The sequence below is a fragment of the Eleginops maclovinus genome, chromosome 5 (assembly GCF_036324505.1).
Source record: "Eleginops maclovinus isolate JMC-PN-2008 ecotype Puerto Natales chromosome 5, JC_Emac_rtc_rv5, whole genome shotgun sequence".
In the NCBI taxonomy this organism is placed as follows: Eukaryota; Metazoa; Chordata; class Actinopteri; order Perciformes; family Eleginopidae; genus Eleginops; species Eleginops maclovinus.
In genome coordinates this window covers 21,888,634-21,909,166 of record NC_086353.1, presented here as the reverse complement: position 1 = coordinate 21,909,166, position 20,533 = coordinate 21,888,634, and the positions used below count along the sequence as shown (strand labels likewise).

The 20,533-nt window shown below is 39.4% G+C and overlaps 3 protein-coding genes across 5 annotated transcripts in view; 1 reads left to right on the top strand and 2 right to left on the bottom strand.

Moving 5' to 3' along the window:
* Nucleotides 1-263: 263 nt before the first annotated feature.
* LOC134865048 (noggin-2-like) lies at nucleotides 264-1,878 on the bottom strand. Its single transcript, XM_063884437.1, has one exon. The coding sequence runs from the start codon at nucleotides 1,852-1,854 to the stop codon at nucleotides 994-996; it is 861 nt and encodes a 286-aa protein (XP_063740507.1). The 5' UTR covers nucleotides 1,855-1,878; the 3' UTR covers nucleotides 264-993.
* Nucleotides 1,879-2,408: 530 nt separating this feature from the next.
* Nucleotides 2,409-12,496, bottom strand: LOC134865091 (target of Myb1 membrane trafficking protein-like). Of its 2 annotated transcripts, none has more exons than XM_063884498.1 (15): nucleotides 12,270-12,496; nucleotides 9,847-9,931; nucleotides 9,448-9,526; nucleotides 9,093-9,242; nucleotides 7,895-8,029; nucleotides 7,665-7,814; nucleotides 6,458-6,574; nucleotides 5,835-5,968; nucleotides 5,591-5,633; nucleotides 5,379-5,514; nucleotides 4,583-4,649; nucleotides 3,881-3,956; nucleotides 3,685-3,744; nucleotides 3,017-3,056; nucleotides 2,409-2,921 (listed from the first exon to the last, which is right to left on the bottom strand). In XM_063884498.1, exons 1-15 carry the CDS (start codon nucleotides 12,340-12,342, stop codon nucleotides 2,779-2,781), a joined length of 1,488 nt encoding a protein of 495 aa, XP_063740568.1. In that variant the 5' UTR covers nucleotides 12,343-12,496; the 3' UTR covers nucleotides 2,409-2,778. The 2 variants fall into 2 exon arrangements, with proteins under 2 accessions (XP_063740568.1, XP_063740569.1); XM_063884499.1 differs by having other exon boundaries at nucleotides 5,379-5,511.
* A 3,449-nt stretch (nucleotides 12,497-15,945) lies between these two features.
* grk4 (G protein-coupled receptor kinase 4) overlaps nucleotides 15,946-20,533 on the top strand; it is a 55,683-nt gene continuing 51,095 nt past the window's right edge. The window contains exon 1 of one of the 2 annotated variants that reach the window (XM_063882798.1): nucleotides 15,946-16,274. In XM_063882798.1, coding sequence (XP_063738868.1) covers nucleotides 16,223-16,274 — 52 coding nt within the window. In that variant the 5' untranslated portion in view covers nucleotides 15,946-16,222. The remainder of the gene's footprint in view (nucleotides 16,275-20,533) is intronic. The other variant, XM_063882797.1, reaches the window with a different exon arrangement.

The following is a 20,533-nucleotide window of genomic DNA, read 5'->3' as shown; positions in this document are numbered from 1 at the left end:
CACACACACACACACACACACACACACACACACACACACACACACACACACACACACACACACACACACACACACACACATACACACACACACACACACTCAGACACAGACACACATGAAGTCTTTATCTCCTTAACCGTGCTGCTGGTTAGTGAATCTGATATGTCTACAGAGCCCCATCAATCCTGTAACTCAATCGAGTGGTCCAGGAATGAGTCTTAAATCCAAGAATCAGTTTTTCGTTTTAGTCTTCTCGGGCTCTTTATTCTGGAAGGCGATGTTTTTCTATGTTGCTTTTTGTAAACTTTATTTTCCTTTTTCTTAAACAACATAGCAACTTTGAAATGCATACACTATCAAAAACACAATACAGGAGTGTGCATGTTTTACACCCATTCCCACCCCCCCATACAAAACAAGAAAACGGTAATAGTAAAACATTAAAAAAAAAAAAATAAACAAATAAACAGACAAAGAGTTGAAAAATCACGTTAAAAAAAGCATTAACAAAAACAGACAAATACTTAATAATAATAGAAGAATATAAGGAGCCGGTGCTTTATGGTGAATAATAACTGGTGCTGGGATGTAGGGATTATTTGTTCGGACTGTTCTCCTCATTTGGAGCACCTCATGATTGGATGCCAGGGGAATTTACATTGGTTGTGCTGACAGTAGTGTTTGTTTCGTAAGTAACAAGTATTTAAAGGTTAAGCCCCATATCAAAGCATTGATGAATACCCTCAAATGATATGGAACATTGCTTTAATTCATGAAATTAAGTGCTGGATAAAGTAACTTTGACAGAAAAACAACTCAACAACTGATCTGGAGGAAGATGTTTTTTCTTAAATCCATTAAAATGCAATCAATGTCTTATTGAGTGGTTTGGGAAATTTCTTACAACTCAATGACATTTAAAAAATTGCATGCATATAGAGCCCCAGCTGGAATGACAATTAAAAATGGTTGGCCCTGAAGAGATGAACTATTTCATTTACATGAACATGTACATGCTGTGACCACAGGATAAGGCACTTGCCTCCATAAACATTTGTTCTTGGCTTCGCCTGTCCTCATCTCAGTGCCACCGTCAGACCCGTCTGCTTTTATCCTTCTCCACCCATCGTCTCCCTTTTTGTTTTCCAAGCAGTGCCAAGCCAGAATCTTAATGAGAGCGGTTTCAGCTCGCACGCACTCCATCCCGCCCGGAAAGGAGCAACTTTGCTCTCCAACTGATCTTTCGCAGTCTGTCTGCCGCAGCCAGCGTGGCCAGAAAGCCTGACCCAGATCCACCCATTGGTAGGTTAATCCACAAGTGGCAGAGCGCACCAACCAGTCTCTAACGGAGCTGGCAACATGCGATTGGAGAAAACCAAGGTCCAGATCTGCGGCTTCCTTCACCAGTGTCTGCAGATTGTTTGCTGCAGCCTCTCTCAGGTCCGGAGAAGCACTTAACTTCTTCATGGTAGTAGTGGGGAATTTCCCAGCAAGTGAGACATATCCCAAAAGTTGACTAGATGCTTCAGATGGCTGCTCTATGGACATCCAACTTGGGTCAAAGGAGGATCCCAGAAGACGCAGGAGCTGAGAAGGCCGGAGATGTCTGGGTTTGGGCATGTAGTGGTAGTCTTCAGCGTTTGTCAGCAGGGTGTATGGGCGGATTGGCTGCGAGTAAGACAACAGATTTTCTCTCAGGTGAAGAAATGGTGAATACCTGTTTTTGTCCTCCTCGTTTTGAACAACAGTCCCATTGGGATGCTGGTTTGGGGTTGAAATGTTAAAAGTAAATAATCCATGTAGAAAGAGAGTAATCCAGCAGAAACGGACTCCATAGTAGAACAGCCCAGGCATGGTTTTTAAGGTTTGGCTTGAACAACAAACTGATGAGAAATTGCTCCTGGTTTTCCTTTCTACCCATTTAGTTATGGGTGCTTCAAGGACTCTGTTTACCTTACAACAGAAGTCCTTGAGCTTGTGAACAATAACATGGGGAAATCATTGTCTTATTCCACAAAAGGCAGACATAATAATGAGTATGGCCAAAGCACACCTAAGTTCCTTGCTCACAGCTCTTTTGTCTTATTAAGCAACGAACGTAAAGGACAAATCTGAGAAGCTATAGATCGGTTTATTGCGTTGATTACCAGAATTGATTATCTGAAGTGGTAAACCGAGACATTTTATGAGACAATAAACTAGGTCCACATATTTCACAGCTAGCATGAACCGAGAAAGAAAAGTAATCATTTGACCTTGATTTGGCAGAGCAAGAAAAACAACAGTTCTCTCACGCAAAGACTGCACTTGATGAGTAACACAAACAAGCTTCAGGGTAAATTCCCTTCATGGAAGCTTAGATAATGACATAGTATTAAGGATTTAGAAAGAAAGAAAGATGCTAAATGTTTGTAGGACAATAACCCCATTTATTCTCATCTACGAAAAATCAGCTGTCAAAGGCACGTCATGGCACAATATCAAATACATTTTTCAACATATTGTAAACTTCTAATTAAGATTTTCTTTACATCAACATCATAATAATACATCACATAAATACAGTTACATATAGTTACATTAAGACACAAACAGCAGGAATGAACTAAGAAATATTGCATTTTTAGTTGATGGCGTCAGGTCAGGTCTGAAATGTGTGTGTGCGCTTTTTTTGAAAAAGCCAGACTTAACACAGCATGTGTGTGATTATATATTAACGAAATGTTGCGTTTAGATAGACCTTCACATCCACCCGCCTCATTTTTTATGTCCTTGCACTCAAAGTGAGAAAAGCTGGTCTGATCTCTCCTGTTGCCGGGCAGATTGTGAAGAAGGTCTTGACGTGGAGGTGGGTACGTTGCGAATCGTTGGGGCGCTGTGATCTGATGCCTTGGCTCGATCTTCCAGAAACTTATCGAAGTCTGGAAAGGACAGTTAAGTTAGGGGTAAGTTTGTGCGGGTGCAAGCAAGCAAGACATAGTATACATTATTTTTACACTAAAATGAAAAAACATACCTTCACTGGACACTCCCTCGCTAACTGAAGAGTGGTCTTCCTGCATTACCAAACACAATACAACATTTGGAGTAAAGATCATATCATCTATACAACACAACACATTGACCCCCAATTACCAATATCCTCCTAAAATTGTTTTTCAGTGAAGACGAGAACAGATTCAAGATCTGATCTAGCTTAATTATTTTTGTACCAGTGTTGCTATTATTTCCTGGTACATCAAAGCATGTGCCTTTTGATCCTCATTAAAAAGTCTACCTCCCACCAATAAAAATAAATAAATGATAAAGTTGAGAAAATTAGGACAAGAATTCCCAAATGAAAGCCTAAGAAAGTGTAGCATTAGTTTAATATATTTGTTCTGAATACATATATATTCCATTTATGTAAAGTTTATGGTTTAAGGCATATAAAAAGGCATGATGCTTTATTTATACTGTATTTAAAACATGGGCTTGGCTGTTGAAAACAGCACATGTATGGACAAACTAGCTCAATTCATAAAACATTTTTAAAAAGTACTAAATACATGTGAATGCAATACAATAAAGAAAAAATCACAAATAAAAAGGAATGTCAATGGCAGTTTTAATAACTGCATAAGTGGGTTTAAAGCAGGAATATTTTCTGAAGATCTGTTTATAGAGCGACATGCTTCCTCTTACCGTATCGCAAGATAACCATCTGTCGACATCGTTCTGCTGAGAGTTTTTTGCTGGGGCCACCTACAAGGAAAATGACCAAGAGAGGGATAAGGAGACACAGTTTTTAGCCATATCTACACAATTAGCAATATACTTTTATTTCAATAGAGATATTTTGTTCAAATCCATGTCTGTGTAGTGTAGTATATATACACACCCCTCCTGTGACCTGCAACCTGGTATCCAGAGCTCCAGCGAGGCCCTCCACGGCTCCTGGGTCCTCATACCTGACACTGGAGAGAGGATGTATCGTAATGCAGGCTGTTTAGAGTGGAGCAGTTATGATGTATTTTTGTGGGCCAACCCAGAGGCTAGCATGGCAACGGCTCCATCGACAACAAGCAATGGAATTTATTTCATTGAATTTCGAACAATGAAATTTGTTCAGCAGGATAATCTCTACAGATACAGTATAACTCCACTTTTTTAAAAGGGTAAATACAATTGCCAAAAGTAAAAAGCTAACATTAAGCTAGTGTTCGATGTTGCAGTGTTCAGCAGTCTCATTTAGCCACTTGTTAGCAACCACGTGGAGATTATCCTGCTAAACATAGTCAGTGTCTATCATTAAAGCTTGCTTTAGATCCTATTGGCTGCAATAACTCAAAATCTCTTTAGTTTTGTCGAGGGCGCCCTTAAGAAGCTTACTTCCAGTTTGACCTACAAATGCGTATTGATAGATAGCCCTACTTAAGTAATAGGAATAATGTGTATTGCTTTATTTTGGGTTATCCATCTTTTTAAAGTCACCACAAGTGACATGGCACTTCATTCCATAGTCGTAGTCATGGCTGCACGCAACAACAAAAAAACACAAGCCCTGTAGTGACAGCGTGTGTCATCAGTAAGCTCCACTCACCTTTTCCTCTGATCAGCCAGGGAACTTCCTCTTGTATGTGCAAACATGTCAAACTCCTCCTCCTCTTCTGCAAGATACATGGTTACATCATTAGGTCACTTGGTAACTCCTGTAGCCAAACATTTCAAATAATAAAGCCAAAACATTTATAAAATACTGTTTTATTGTTTTAATCAAAATGTCATTGTTTGTTATTCATAGAAAGAGCTTTTTTGAATCTGAATCAGAAATCCTTTACTCGTCCCACAGCAAGAACGTTTATATCAGTAAGTTACAGGAAAGAAGACAATCCAGATAAAAAAGAGTAGGCGAATATAACAAATAAATAGGCAAGCACACATAAAATATAAATCAAGCATACAAGTAAAAAAAAAAAGCCCTATAAAAGCAAAGGTTCAAAGGTTTTAATCTCATATACTCAGCTACAGTGTAGAAAAACTCGGGTCACAAGTTTTCAAGCAAGTGAAAATATAAAAGTATTCAGGCAGCAGCCAGTAGTAAGAATATTCAATTGTAAAAAGATAAGTATATATTGCATATAATTGGTGTTGGACAACATGTATACACATAGTAACCTTCACCTTTTCAGGCATCTTAATTCTCCAGCAGTGTATTTTTTTTTGTAATCCTTTTTGCAATGTCTTTGATTTACGCAACCCTTTGCCAAATGCCAGTGTGCAGCAACATCCTGTTTTCTACCAGGAATATGCCAAATTAGAGAATGATGACCTGATCCATAACATAATATATGTATGGATTAGGGTAACAAAAGAGTGCACATATTAATTTTACTCACTGGGGTTGGCTGATTGATGTTGATTGTCGGGGGCGCTGGCTTCGGATTGGCTGGTGGTTATGATGACCGCAGGTTGGCTGAGAGACGAAGGTTCAGGGCTGAGGTCCAGGAGTTTGGTGGTGGTGCTGGAGCTCTGCTATGAGAGAGATACAACAAAGTGAGTGTATTCTTACAGAGGCAGAGAAAAGAGGAGACGCGAGACGTCTTCTTACCTGTGGGGTGTTTGAAACGTGTGCCTTGTTCAGTCTGTCAAACCTAACATTAGAAATAGAAAGAAATTAGAATTCAGTGAACATAAATTAATACAGAAGCACTCAGAAGAAAGTTCTGGTGATTTATTTTGCAAAAGTAAACACCAACTTTTTGTTTCCTCATTGTGTCTTTATTTTGCTCTAACACACACTTAAAACTCATAAATATAATACCAAGCTAACACGAAACTAGGCTGCAGCACACCTCTCGTAGCGGATGAAGGCGTTGTTGAGGTCATCGTTAATCACTAGCAGCTCTTCAATAAACCTTTCATCCTGCAACTGGGGGATAAGCTCCATCACTCGGCTCTGCATGTTCTTACTCACCGAGTACAGTTGCTGCTCGTGGGTGGGGGGGGGGGAAGAGGGAGAGAATCATTCATTATCATCACCAATAACATGGAGTAGACTCCAATAGTTATATAATGATCATATGCAATTCATTTATAATCATCACTAGTTCACTACCCCCCCCCCCCCACACACACACAGGATAGTCTTTATCTCCTTAACCGTGCTGCTGGTTAGTGAATCTGATATGTCTACAGAACCCCATCAATCCTATAAGTCAATGGAGTGGTCCAGGAATTAGTTTTTTTGTTTCTCACTCACTCACTCGCTCACACACACACTCGCTCACAATCACACACAATCACACACACACACACACACACACACACACACACACACACACACACACACACACACACACACACACACACACACACACACACACACACACACACACACACACACACACACACACACACACACACACACACACACACACACACACACACACACACACACACACACACACACACACACCTGTAGCAGCTCAGTATCATCTTGCTTGCACTGCCCAGGTGAGATCTCATTCAGCATCTCTGACATCACAGCGAGGTTCCCTTTCACCAGCGCCAGCTCACTTTGTAGCTTCTGTTCCTGGATTACAGGATATACAAATGATAAACATCAGTCAAAAGCTATAACACAATTACATTTATTCTATAGCAATAGTGTTTCTAACTGTTTGAATATGAGTGATACATTGCGTCTATACGCTATGAAAGCTATATTACTCATAAAACTTCTATAATGCATTGATATGCTAGTTATATTTTCACATGACAAAAGCACAGGTTAAGCTAACGATGGCTCTGCTCTACGGAGTCTCAGTAGTGCCATAAATAAATATATATATAGAAAGATGAACACATCAGTAAACAGAAGATGTAGAACTATAAAGAGCAATAAATAAAATAATAAAAGGATTTTCATAAATGTATTAGTTTTTTGGATTTCTGCACATGTATTTGTTTTATATATATTTAAACAATATATATTTAATCCCAAGTGTTTTGGATTTAAATTTTTTCTTTCCTGTGTATATTTTTCATTCATTATTTCTTTTTTAAAAACTTTTCAAGATTGCTTTTTCCTCTTCTTGAAGGGGAACAGTGACATTGAACTGGCTTTGGTTGAGGCTGAGGATGCGTTAATTACGAACGCTTTGCAGACAGCTTTTGAGCGTGGGCAACAGACAGTAAAAGTGAATTGTCCGGTTCAAATTTCTAGCATTAAAAGTTGTTGTTGGAAACATGCCTTGATGTTTCTTCCCCTGATACATGTATAAGTATGCTTAATATAAGCACAACATATCAATATCTACAAAGGCATATAAGTGATTACAAAAACTACTAAATTACCTTTTCTCTTATATGCAAGATATACATCCAAAAAATGTGAACAATAAAGAATGAAGCAAAGATAGATGTGATAAGATGGGAATTGACAATATAGTGCCTCCCAAATAATCATTAACTCCCTTATCATAATGCGGGCATAACTGCACTGTAAACAGGGAACCAAGGTTTCAAAATATACCTGCCCCTTGGACCTTTTTGGATTTTTGCAACACTATCAAATAGCATCTTACTAGGATTTTTGACACTGAAATTAGACCGTCAACAGTGAGTCATTGTGTTATTGACCTGTTCCCTGCAAACATTGACAGAGTTTTTTAAGGTAGTACCTGTTCTGCAGAGAGGGAAGCCGGCCCCTCACTCCTCTGGTCTAGAGGGGAAGTACTCTGAGGGGGAACACTGGAAGCTGGTTGTGGTTCTGACTGAGGTGTGGGAGCGGCATCGGGGGCTGTTTCAGGAGTCCCGTTTTCTGGGGTACTCTGATGATGAAGAACCAGTGTAAAGACATATCCGTAGATGCTTTGTGTGTGTGTTATTTTCACATTGCAGACCGTCTCACCCTATTGGGAGTGTGTATGGGGGACAGAGCATCCAGATCTGTCATGGGGAACTCCAGACCACGTCTCCTCAGGTCGTCATATACATACACCACCCCCGCCAGGGAGGGAGAGCTTCGGAACGCATCCGCCCACGACTGAAAAGGGGAGGAAATCATATGATGAAGAAATGAGAATGTATGACTCTTGAATCACTGTTCAAAAACACTGTCTACTGGCCAAAACAAAGATTATATGTGAAAAAACAAGGACAAAACACAAATGGAATGCTCCTTCCGTAGTAACAATATGTAATCGTTATCATTCCTGCCGTTCTGTGGTCACACACAACACAACTGGCATTGACCATGTAGCAGAGGAAAGGCTGAAGGTTGTTAAATCACAAAAGATAAAAAAGATAACACTACATCTCTGAAGTCATAATATAGTCCAAGTTAAGTCAGCTTTAAAAAACTGTGGGGTGTCAACACTTAACACTGAAATATCTCACACTAAGTGAAGACAAACAACTTAAATTGCTAAAATTGTTGCGGATTTACTGATCTTCTATGATATTAATATCTTTGAGTTTATAACAGCTCGACAGACAAAAACTGTTATTTCAAGAAAGCATATTTGGTTAGGTAAAAAAATGACAAATGACAAAGCTGGGGGAGGTACCGGTAGGTATTGTTTTTTTAAGAACACGTTTAGAGATTAAGGTTCTAATGCAGAAGCTGAAACTCACACACACACTCACCCCTGTTTTTTCACAGGAACACACTGCTTGATTTTATGTGTTTTTATCAACCTCATCACGCCATTGGTAAATGGGGAATTCCCCATGCAACCGTTAATGAGGAGGTGAAACTGTACTGAACAAGATAATATCAATAATGACATTTTTCTTTGATTTAGAATATGAATGTTTTTCTCATTAAAAAAAAAGTTAGTTTTTCCACTTCCACTCACCCCTACAATTTCGGACAATATTTTTGGTATTGTATTTCTTCGTGGTAATATAACCCCTTTTCCCTGATTTTTGTCAAATGTAGGGGGATTTAAAAAAAATATCTGTGCCATTTTATAGACACAACAAACATATCTTTGCAAAACAATAACCTGGAGAATAATCAATATGGGAACTATTCATCAGTAGAACAACTCTCGTGCAGACAGTTTCTATGATCTTGCCTTCTATAAAAGCATCTGCATACATACCTGTATGAGGCTCAGCACACGGTCATGCAGGGCAGTGGGGGGGTTATATTTGGGCAGAATAGATCGCACCAAAACCCCTTCAATAAACTCCTGTGACGCCACAAGAATGTGGAAGCGATGGCCGCAGTTCTTCACACAGGCCTCAAGAACCTACAGTGATACAGTTCACAATATGAGAACAGTTACATTTCTCAGATTGCCTCAACATCTTTATGCACACTCACACTTCCTTCTTTTCACATCCTCACACATTCGTTCACATTCTTCTTGTTTAAAATGATACTTTCATACCCTCTAATCCTCATGAATAAATGACAGAACAGTTACATGGAATCCCCTACAGATAATTACTCACAGTAAGGGCCAACATGATCTCTCTGAAGTTGTTGTTTCCTACGATTCTCTTCTTAATAGCTTTGACTGCATCTCTGGGGCTGAGAAAAACAAAATCTGATATTTATTGATGAGACAATAAACAAACAATAAGTTAAAGCACTTTGTTATTACAGAAGAAAACTGTTTATTAGGTGTTTGTGACTCATCTCTATAATAAGAGAACGCTGGAAATAGAGTCACTAGTGCAAAAATAGAATTTTAAATGGGGCTTTATAATTTATATGTCAGCAACAAAACCATAGGAAGTGAAACAGTAACAACTCATTTAAAACTAGGAGACCTAAATACTGTAGAGTAGAGGAAGTTCAGGCAATATGCACCACATAATGAAACCATGTTACTTGTTAGAGCACCCTACCCCTCATCCGTCTCGTTGATGATGTCACAGATCTCCATGTTGAGCCCCCAGTCCTCCGACTGCAGACAACCGCTGGTTGCTCGCTCTGTCAACACACAGGGATCAGGTGAAGGTGCATCAGTAGAGTAATTTTGGTATAGGAATAGAAAAATATCACAATAATCAGAAGACTTTCCTCTGATATTTAGATATTTGCCAGATAATAAGAAGTCACGAAGGTCATTGAAATTGGTTTTGTATGTATTTCAGATATCATTCTGGGGGAAATGTTTCAATTGGTGTAAAAAGGTGAAGCATAATTAGCATGAAAGAAACACAACATAAAAAAATGAAAATGTCATACCATATTTAAGATATGTAGCCTATACTTGTTACATTCATACAGGAAAGAAGATCACCACACAATTATCTCTAGGCCAACCTCTTAAAGTAAGGGGGGCTAAAGTGGAAACTATAAAATGCATTAGCAGGATTCACACTTGAATGTGAATGATTACATTAAATTTAATTTAATTTAATTGAAAACGAAATGTATGTGACACCATTAACGACAATAAACATTAAAATATTTGGCCCTACAAGCTGTTAACAAAATCTCAACATAAACCTTATGAAGTTGTTGTGGTAACATTTTAGAAAACCATTTCCTGTTTAAGCATCCAACAGATATGGAACGAAGTCCTTAACTCTTTTTTTGGAGTTGTGTATCTGGCCATCAAACAAATATTAAGGTTTAAGATTTATTTATTCTCATTCTACAACACAGCGTTGGAAACAGAATGCAAGATGTAGCCTCTTAATGAAGTTCAGGATGGTCCAACACCCCAAAAATAAACTGTTTAGCTGATAAATACTTCATCATGTTGATCCGTATAGTTGCTAACTGTCTGTGTCTACTGTTTGTTGCTCAGCAGGTACAACTTTAGAGCTTTTCGCTCAAAACAGCGAGCTACTGCAGTGAAAAACAAGGCTCTGAAAGCAGTAAGTTCGAATCAAAATGGTAAAGTTTTGCACCAGAAAAACAAAACAATGAGCTAAAAGATGTTAAACGGTGTGTAGAGCTGAAGGGGAACTGCAGCCAGGTGAGAATTCCCTTTGTGCTCATCACAACAAGAAAAACCTTTCATATTACACATAGTCGTTGGATCCATTATTCACTGGCTACAAAGCAGGCTGTTGTGAAGAAACCATCATGTACTCAGACGTTATAGAGCTTCCTCCAGGGCCACATAAAACATTACACAACAGTTTCTAAGGAAGGCTGGGTAACACTCTGTGTGAACCATAATCTGCAAGTGTATGTAATCAAATCAGATTTGGGGAACTGTGTTGACGTGGCAGAACATATTTCTTAACCGGGAGCAAATAAGCTGCAATTCATCATATAAAAATTCTGATTAACTGGTGAAAATATCTGTCATCAACTATCAAACAGCCCTTTAAACCAGCATGAGCATAAACAACAAAACAAATATATATATATATATATATATCTCATAACACAGTTTATTATTATTTTGTTGTTTTTATTGTAGCTATAGTGATACGTTTTTGTTTTAGCTTTAATATTGTTTCCCTCAATACTATTTAGCAATCAAAGCCAGCTTTCTTTGCACTACTCCATCCCTCACTGGCTCCATAAGTCTCTAAATCTCCTTCATTCCTTTCCACCAACACCCCCCTACATTTCCAAGCCCTCACTGCCTTTCTCAATCCCATTTTACTCCCTCCCTCCCTCCCTCCCTCCCCCAGCTCCCTCCACTTCATGTGACTGTCAGCTGCTTCTGTTCTCATCCGCCTCAGAAGTAGCTGGAGCCTCTCTGACATTCATGTGTGGGGAAAGTGAGTGGGTGAGATAAGAGTAAGAGAGGCTTGAGATGGGTGTGTAACATTTCTCACCACTCATAACTGTCCTGATTACTCATCCCTGCAGGCTGTCTCTGGATGTGTTGGCTTGACAATTTTCAGTGGTCAGACAAAAACAAGCAACCTGTTGCATTGAATATGTGTAACATGAATACGCTTGCTGAGAGTATCAGTAAAACTTGTGCACAAGGTGTGAAACTGTATTTTTGGTAAAACATTGAGGAAGTGAGAGAACACCACCTTAGGCGTGATTAATTCGCCAAACGAGTTGTCACTTAACTTCAGCAACAAATCAAACGAAAGATTGAGGCACGTAAGTTCCGCCTCTCGCGCGCCATTGGCTGAATTCGTTTGATGTTTTGTCAAAATGGGACTTTATTTTTAACATTTGATAAAAGTGAACAAGCATTAAAAGTGTTACTAAGTTGCTTGACATACCTATGGGCGTGGTTATAAAATGTTGAAGCATGTTAATGGTTGTGTAAATTAAACAATCCAAAATCGAATGCAAAGGTGAACAACTCCTAGCATAAAGTTCAAAAGTAGCAGCTACTTACCGATTCTCTGACCGACAGGCGTCGAAAAGGGGTTTCCTATGAAAAACTCAATTTTCTCCCCGAGTGAAAACATCTTTGGGACAATGAGCAGCGTCCACTCTAACTGCAAGACAGTTATTTGGCAGCTACTGAGCTCAAACTGCTGTGCTTCCTTTGCTTCCAGAGTCCGCTGCTGCTTCAGAGGCTCAGTGAGTGGTCACGTGAAAACACACGCACACACACACACACACACACACACACACACACACACACACACACACACACACACACACACACACACACACACACACACACACACACACACACACACACACACACACACACACACAGGAAGCAGCAGACAACAACACAGAAAACAGCCGCTGATTTCATCACATAGTTATCAATGCACGTAACTTCATTATATTATTTTTATTATGCAGGTCTTAGTACATTATTGTGTAAAGTTCAAATGAAATAAAACACAACAGCCTGTGAGACAGCAGTTCCAGTGCAAGTAGGCCTATACAGCCAGTCAGTAGTGGGAGAACTAACGGAGTGTCCAAGTATTATACACACATATTAAAAGCATACTTTACAAAAGAAGTCAAATAATTGACATACTGTTAAAGCAGAAAGTTTACATCTTTATTATTGGGAGTGGTGGAATACTTTTGGATATTTTACATTAATAATAGTATTACAATATACTATACTAAAGTCGTAATCAAAGGATGTAGGCTTACCTTTCCAAAACCAACATCTGAGACCATAAGCCAACTCCACACTTTTATGTCAGCAGCACCACCTATTGTAGACTGAACTACAAAACCTGAATCAACATGTATTTAACGGCAGTTTTTTTTTCCTTTTTCTTTATTGTTTAGATTTGTTTTTTTTATCTTGCATCATTGTGAACAGGATTTGACAGGACATCATTTGTTTGCGTAATAGACTGTACTGGGGGAACAGATTGGAAGTGCTTGATAAAATGGACACTAATTATGTTTGGAATTATATGATGACTTTACATTGTTATAAGTCATGCAATAATGTGTGTGCAGCATTTTAAACACACTTCAACAGTAAACTGATGCAAACAATCTGTATCCAGATTAATGTGGGAGTTTTTTAGTAATGGTCAAATCTGCCTATTCTTTTAGTAAGCTATACTTTTAATTTTTTTTTTTTACGTTTACAATACTTGAATATATCTTAGTAGCTCTCCACACTGCACAATTGTATTCCATAGCATGGGAATGTCACTGATTGCACAACACTGAATTTGATATATTTTTAATTCATGTGCAGAAATGCAAGAAACTAGCATTTTTTTACACCGTAAGGAAAACATGGGAAAAATAATCAATATGTTGGAAATGTTTAAAATAACCTTTGTTAAACCCGATTTTTTAAAATTAAAAGCCTTTTAGATACATTATTTTATTCTGATATGGCTATTGGATAATAAAATGTTAAAAAGCATTACTTTTTGAGTACTGAATTTTAGCAACCCAGTTTTGAATTTTAATTTTAATTTGAATAAGATCTGAGGTTATACTATAAAAATTTGAGAAACAAAATCAGCAAGAAAATCACACCCACGCTCAATATATTCTATGCGTTAACACAGTCCTAATGATCGAAGACATAAAGAGGCCAAAAATGTCCCTAAAAAGGCTATGAAGGGTTAAGTCCTTCAGCAGGCAATGTATGTCCATTCTGTAGTTCTGCTTTATCACCACTTGGGAGCAGCATTGAATCTTCATGGACCATTATGTGATAATAAATGTGTAGTGGTGTTGGTTAGTTTTATCCTACACAAGCCATCATGTACTCACACTAAATGGACAATCAGGTGTAACAAAGATATTTTTCATCAGGTTTATATACAGTCTTTCTCTTTCAATGGGAGATTCCATTGATATTATCCTGACTGAATGGTCATAGTTCAATTAAAAGCATCTTTGTCTTAAATGCATTTATGACTGGTGCTTCTGATGAGGAAAATACCTGAGCTAAACATAAAGAATACATTAAGTCATAAACAGATGATATCATGGCTTCTATGGCACTACATTTAATATCTAATCTAAGATCAGGTCTTCTTGCACATCTTATATAATCTAATATGTGTTTGTGTTTAGGCCCCTAGTTTTTGTGTCTGTCCCACAACTAGCATCTTTTAAAAAAAAATAGGAACTGACAATGGTTATAATATTTATGAGAACAAGCCATTAATCATACTGATTATAAGTTTTAACAGACACACCAGTTCACAAACAGCTCTCCCGGTAATATCTTCATGACCCTAGTAGTAAAATGAAAAGTGAAACTGCTTACCCTTACCGGTCTTCTCACTTCTCTTTGTGAGACACACGGCTCTTCGTATAGCATTGTGGGTTCAGTTGATCCCAATGTCAGATTACAAAGCCCAGAGGGATGCTGGGTCAGAAAACCGGTGTGTTATCTCTTTTCTCCAGACCTGGCATAATGTCACAACTTAAAACCCCAACACCATTGTTCACACAATAAGAGGTCTGTATCAGGTCAAAGGCATTCATGCTTCCTTAGAATACAATAGCCAGTAGCACACCAAGCAGCTGTACTGGCTTACTTAAAAAATATATTCAATCATTTTAGGATAAAAGGCCATTTGAAAATGAGCATTCAAAAAAGAAGCTTCTCTTTTTCGAGAAGTTTCCAGGAGTGGTTGAAGAGACTATTACACCTGAGGGAAACTTGTTAAAAACACACACACAAAAAACAAGTTTATGTATGTAAGAAAAAGTGTATTATCAATATGTCCAATCAGTATGCTTTGATATGTTTAAAATATATAATTATTTAAAGGAAAACATCAAATTTCTCGACTTGTTTCCAGTGGGCTTCTGTGGTTGAGTAGACTATCATGCCTGAGGGAAACCTTTAGAAAACGTTTTAATCAAAAACTTCTAAACAATAAATGGCACAAGCATCAAACATTTCATAAACCTAAAAAAATTGCAGTATGTATGAATGCATGCACTTGTCAAAGGTAGGCCTATTCGTGTTTCCTTGCAATAGCCAGCATCACATGAAACAGCTGTATAGCAGGAAAGGATGGAAAGGAAATGTTTCCTTATTAGTTTATTCAATTCAAAATGATTATTCATTGGAAACTTTTTTTGCCAACAGGAAAAAGGCTCCTGAGAATGAGGGGACTATTATGCCTAAGGGAAACCACACACGTAACAGTTGAATCCAAAACTGTCAAACAATAAATGGAATGACCAGCGATAATTTCAAGAGCCTAGGATGCATGCATGTATGTATGCACTGTCAAAGGTATTCATATTTCCTTACATAACAGAAGCTAGCAGCTCGTGAAACAGCTGTATAGCAGTTAGTTTGAACAGTCAAGTTAAAAAGTAATTTAAACATTTTTATTTAGATGAAACATCTCCTTTTTTTCTAGAAGTTTCCAGTAGTGGTTTGGACTACCCGAGGGGAAATTGTAACAACGTTTTAATCTGAAACTGCCACCCAATAAATGACATAAGCATCCATAATTTCACGAGCCTAGGAAATTGCATGCATGTATGTATGAATGCACTTATGTGTGAATGTGTGTGTGGTTGCACTGGTTGTAAATTGATCCCTCCTACTCTCGCTGCTTCGTTGTGCAGAGGAGGGGCGAGGAGGAGGAGGAGGGAGCCAAAGCAGGAAGGAAGGCAGGCAGAGAGGGAAGGGAGACAGGCTGTGAATGCTAACAAGCCCCGTCGTAATCATACAGTTCCGTAGGTAGGGTTTAATAAAAACGTCTTGCAATGGAGAGGAACCACGACCACTATTAAACACCTACTATGCGCCAGTGCCGCCTTCGCCCTGTGCGCGTGCAGCAGGCTCACCGTCGTCGGAACGTTTGATCTGAAAAATCGTCTTTTTCCGCTGAGTGAAATGTATCGCGACTGCTCGGGACTCACATTCTGACAATGGAGATTGAAAATATCGTGGCCAACACGGTTCTCCTGAAGGCGAGGGAAGGTAAGCACAGCTGAATGGGAAAAAAGACCCCCCCCCCCCCACACACACACACACACACACACCACCACTACCTCAAAGATAGGACTATGAACGCAGCCCGAGCTTTCTGCTGTCCTACTCGGGGTTTTATGCTTTCTCTGTTTCTGCGCAGCGCTTTGTCTCCGGCAACCCTATTCCGTTGAAATCAGCTGTTTGTACGCTGACTACACACACAGTTCCCGGACAGGTTAACAGAAGGCCCAGCAGTGAGCAGGCTCGGGATGAACAACGCAGGGAGTGTTTGCAGCATCGCGCTTACACGGCATCGGTGCATTAGAGGCTGTCGAGCAATTTTTTTCGCACAAGCGGTGGTTTTGTGGGTATTTTCAATTTACGATGACATAGCTGACATCAAATGGTATTTACATTACATGGTATTGAGTGTGGACTGATATATAGCTGCGCAGTGGGGCTCTGTGCCCCCAGTACAGCCTATTCTTACCTGTCATTGTAGGTTTAAAGTCCAATTAGGGATGTAAAAATGAACGTGGTTTTATTTGACGCAGAAATATTTAAATGCATTGCCGTTTGGCTGTTGATAGTAATTACAGGGAGGAATGAATAACGTCAAAGGGATGTTTTAGTTACGTTTTGAGAATGAAAAAAGGCCCATCACGTACCCTGACGGCCCAGGCGCTTTAGCCCCGGGTGTTGTCGCTGCTCAGTGGGCCGGTGATCCCACAGCAGCCGCTCACCCGGAGGTGGGAAAGAGGCGAGTATCCATCTGTTTTCTGGGAGATGGCAGAGCAGAGAGGCTGTGTGTGGGCGCAGGGTGGGTGTACGGCACTCTATCAGCTTCCAGAGGAAGGTTAAAAAGTGTTATTACTGCTCAAAGGTTTCCACTTGTGTTTTAACTCGCTTTCAATCGGATTGGACACCAGCATTTATAAGGTTTTGGCATCCAAGGATATTGTCCAAGTTGATGCGTTTCATTCGACAGCAAAAATCGCCCATACACGGCTCTGGATATACAGGGAGGCCTCCCCTGCTTCTGGTTTGCATTATATTCGGACTGCGTTTCAGTTCAGGACTAAACGCCAACACTGCTGTGAAATGGATTATTCACAGCAGCAGTGAATCCATTTCATAGCAGCAGCTGCTCCTGACGAGGCATCAGGCTTTCCTTTACCTGCCGTTCCATGGTGCTTGGCATTGTAGGGAGGTTTACCCCGGGAGGGTATTGTACACTGATCGGATCTACAGGCTCAGTACATGTCAGTGTCCTCAGCCAGGGGCTCCAAAAGGCCCCCAGGGATGAATGTGAGAAGCATACAGAGTAGAAGGAGCCTGGCAATTCTCCATTTGTGGACAGAGTTCACCATCATTCATTTAGCTTCACTGGTCAGATTGGTGTAGAAAAATGTTGTGGTTAATCCTAGGTCATTTGACAGGATGATATTAATTGTGATTTTCAGTAATCATTGGAGTTAAATCAAGTTGAAATGCCAACCAGCAATTCGTTTTTGAACGAAGATAACTTTATGGTGGCCCACACTTACTCGATTTATCGGACGTTTCGTTGGTAATTTTTTTTCATGTTATCTCACTGAAAGTCTCCACGACAGATAACATACACTTAAATACCGTAGACATGCATCTAAAACATTAGTCGAAAAAGATCACCTGTTAGTCGACTAAGTACATCTTTAGTCGAAGCCAGCCCTTGCTTTTTTGAAAAAACAGTACGTATTTATAAAGAAAACGGTCTGTACTTGCAGTGTTCATAATGATGTTGGATGTTCTTTGTGTAGCATGGACACTGCTCCGCTACGTCAAACTTGTTGATTATACAGCCAGTGTTGTTTTTTATATTTCTCCCTGCTATACCATTCAGTGTGTTAATGAGCACTCAGATTAAAACAGCTAATGGCTCCCAATGTACCCCTTTTAAGGTGCACAGGAGACTAATTAGAGTTTAATTAGGCTTTCCAGAGGTGGGTGTTTGCAGCTGTCGAAGTGTTTCAGTGTGTCACGGTGACGGGTTGTAGGGCCTATACCCCACCTTTTGAACACACAAATCCAGACAGAAAGCGGCTCTTGTGGATTCAGAGGTCAGCTCCTTCTTTAATTCTCTCCCCGATCATCTTTATGCCACACAGCATCAAGGCCTAGCGACTAGCAGAGAGGTGCAGGGATGCCGTCTACCAGCTGCAGACTGAGTCAGCAACAGTTTGCCCTGCTGATGTGTCCTTGAGCAAGACATTAAATCAGTTGTTCTGTAACTCTCTGACCTCATTGTGGAGACGGGAAGTGACAAACAGTTTCTAAGTAGTATGAATAAACAATCATTTGTTTGCAAAAATCTCTGCTAACAAGATTATCATAACTTATTTAAGTAAACTTTTACACACCTGTTGATGTGAAACTGGGTGGCCAGAGTGAGAAGTGTTGCGACAGGGTGTGTCCAGTCTGCCACTGTTGAAATGACACGTCAAGGGAAGTGGTTTTGGTGTTGTAGAGATGACACCGCTCCCATCACTCCCCACCTCTGCCTCTGGGAAACTTATACATGCATTGGCCACAGAAAATCCCAAGACATTTTCAAGATCTTTCTTTGGCCTTAGGGCCTCTCAGACTGCAGGAGGTGACAGTACATGAAGTTAGAGGACGTCATTGCTCTAGCTCCTCAGATAATTTATTAGAATGTTTTGGCAAAGGGTGTTGCTGAAAATACCAAGATGATAACTTTTGGCATAGATGCAGCCCACAATTTAAGTGAATGTAAAACCTTAGCCAAGTTAATTAATAGTCGTTGCACCAGTATGATTCCACATACTGTTTACCATCAGAAGTATACGTGTGTTGACAGTCTAAACCCTTTTATTCAGGACCCAAATTCAATATTTACCTATAAATTGTCAAATCCGGATGATATGGTAGGGCCTGTTTTGGTGGCTAACACTGTTTCAACACAAAATGTATTGGTGCATTTATTGGCTTATCTTATTGCAAAAAATTGCAGTACATATTGCAGTTTAAAGCACTTTAGATCATTCAGAAACAGCATCCTCATAGTTTCTCCCGCAGACACCACTGTTTACAATACTTTGCAGCAAGTACCTGAGTTGGCGGAGCACCCTATCATAGCGGAGCAGATGGCTGTGTGAAGTCAGCTGATGAAATTCTGTTTACTCTTCAGCGGTAAAATATCCTGCCTCCATTCCATTTATTTGTCAAAGCTCTTTAACAACAACACTGGATGGTCCTTTTGATCAATTTCTCATAAAAAAACATGGTTTCTATAAGTGGCAAACAATTGTTGATAACTTTTGCAGCAGAACATGTGCTTTATTTCAATAAGGAAGCAGTATATGCTGAATAGCTTCTGAAAACACTTTTTTTTCTTATTCAGACCTAAAAGATGAACTGATACCCATCCCAAATTATAAGATGTAAACATCAAGTTGAACATTTATTTATAGGGGCCATATTCTTCTCATTATCAGGTTCATATTTGTATTTTGTCCCTTGTCTCCATGCTTTAATGTTCATAAAGCTCTTTATTTTTCTCATACTGCCTGTGCTGCAACACCTCTTTTCACCCTCTGTCTGAAACCACAGCCCAGTCTGCTCTGATGTGATTGGTCAACCATTTAGAGATGTCCCGCCCATTAGCCTATAACTTACAATGTGTTGGAGCGCTAGCCAATAGAAGCGCGACTGTTACGAACTGATGTCCTTATGTTACAGAAGCAAACAAAGGACTAGAGGTGTTTCAGGGGGGGGGGGGTAAGATGTCTGAGAGAGAAACTCCCCCTGGAGGGAACTTTGGGATTTTAGCTTTTACAGACCATTTACATGCACAAAACCCCCAGAAGGCAAAATATGGCCCCTTTAAGACATATCCACCAGTACGTGCTCTAACCTCAGTCTGCTGGAATATCTTTGTTGAAGTATTGTTTTTTTCCTTTCTGATTGAGCTTGATGGATAAATATGTTAGAAATAGAGATACTAAATGAACAAAAAAAAACATCAAATATATTGTTTAAATATTTTCTGAAATTGGGACTTCTGTACATCATTTCTGTCTATATGATCTGCTGATAGAAATGTGTCCAATAATGATGATGAGATGTACTACAGACAAAAAGAGGATGTGGGCGTTTATATGTTTTTAAGGGGGAATGATTCCATTGTATCTACAGAGTCAGTTGCTGAGCCCTACATATTAATAAATGTGAAGTTGTTTGTTGAAGGGCTTTCACTTCAGTATACTCCA

Bases quoted from the DNA above. Each gene is read 5' to 3' on its own strand.
- LOC134865048 (XM_063884437.1), bottom strand. From the start codon at position 1,854: ATGCCTGGGCTGTTCTACTATGGAGTCCGTTTCTGCTGGATTACTCTC.
- LOC134865091 (XM_063884498.1), bottom strand. From the start codon at position 12,342: ATGTTTTCACTCGGGGAGAAAATTGAGTTTTTCATAGGAAACCCCTTT. The intron at 9,932-12,269 runs GTAAGTAGCTGC...GTGTGTTGACAG, and splicing joins GCCTGTCGGTCAGAGAATCG to AGCGAGCAACCAGCGGTTGT. The intron at 5,969-6,457 runs GTGTGTGTGTGT...ACCCACGAGCAG, and splicing joins ATGATACTGAGCTGCTACAG to CAACTGTACTCGGTGAGTAA.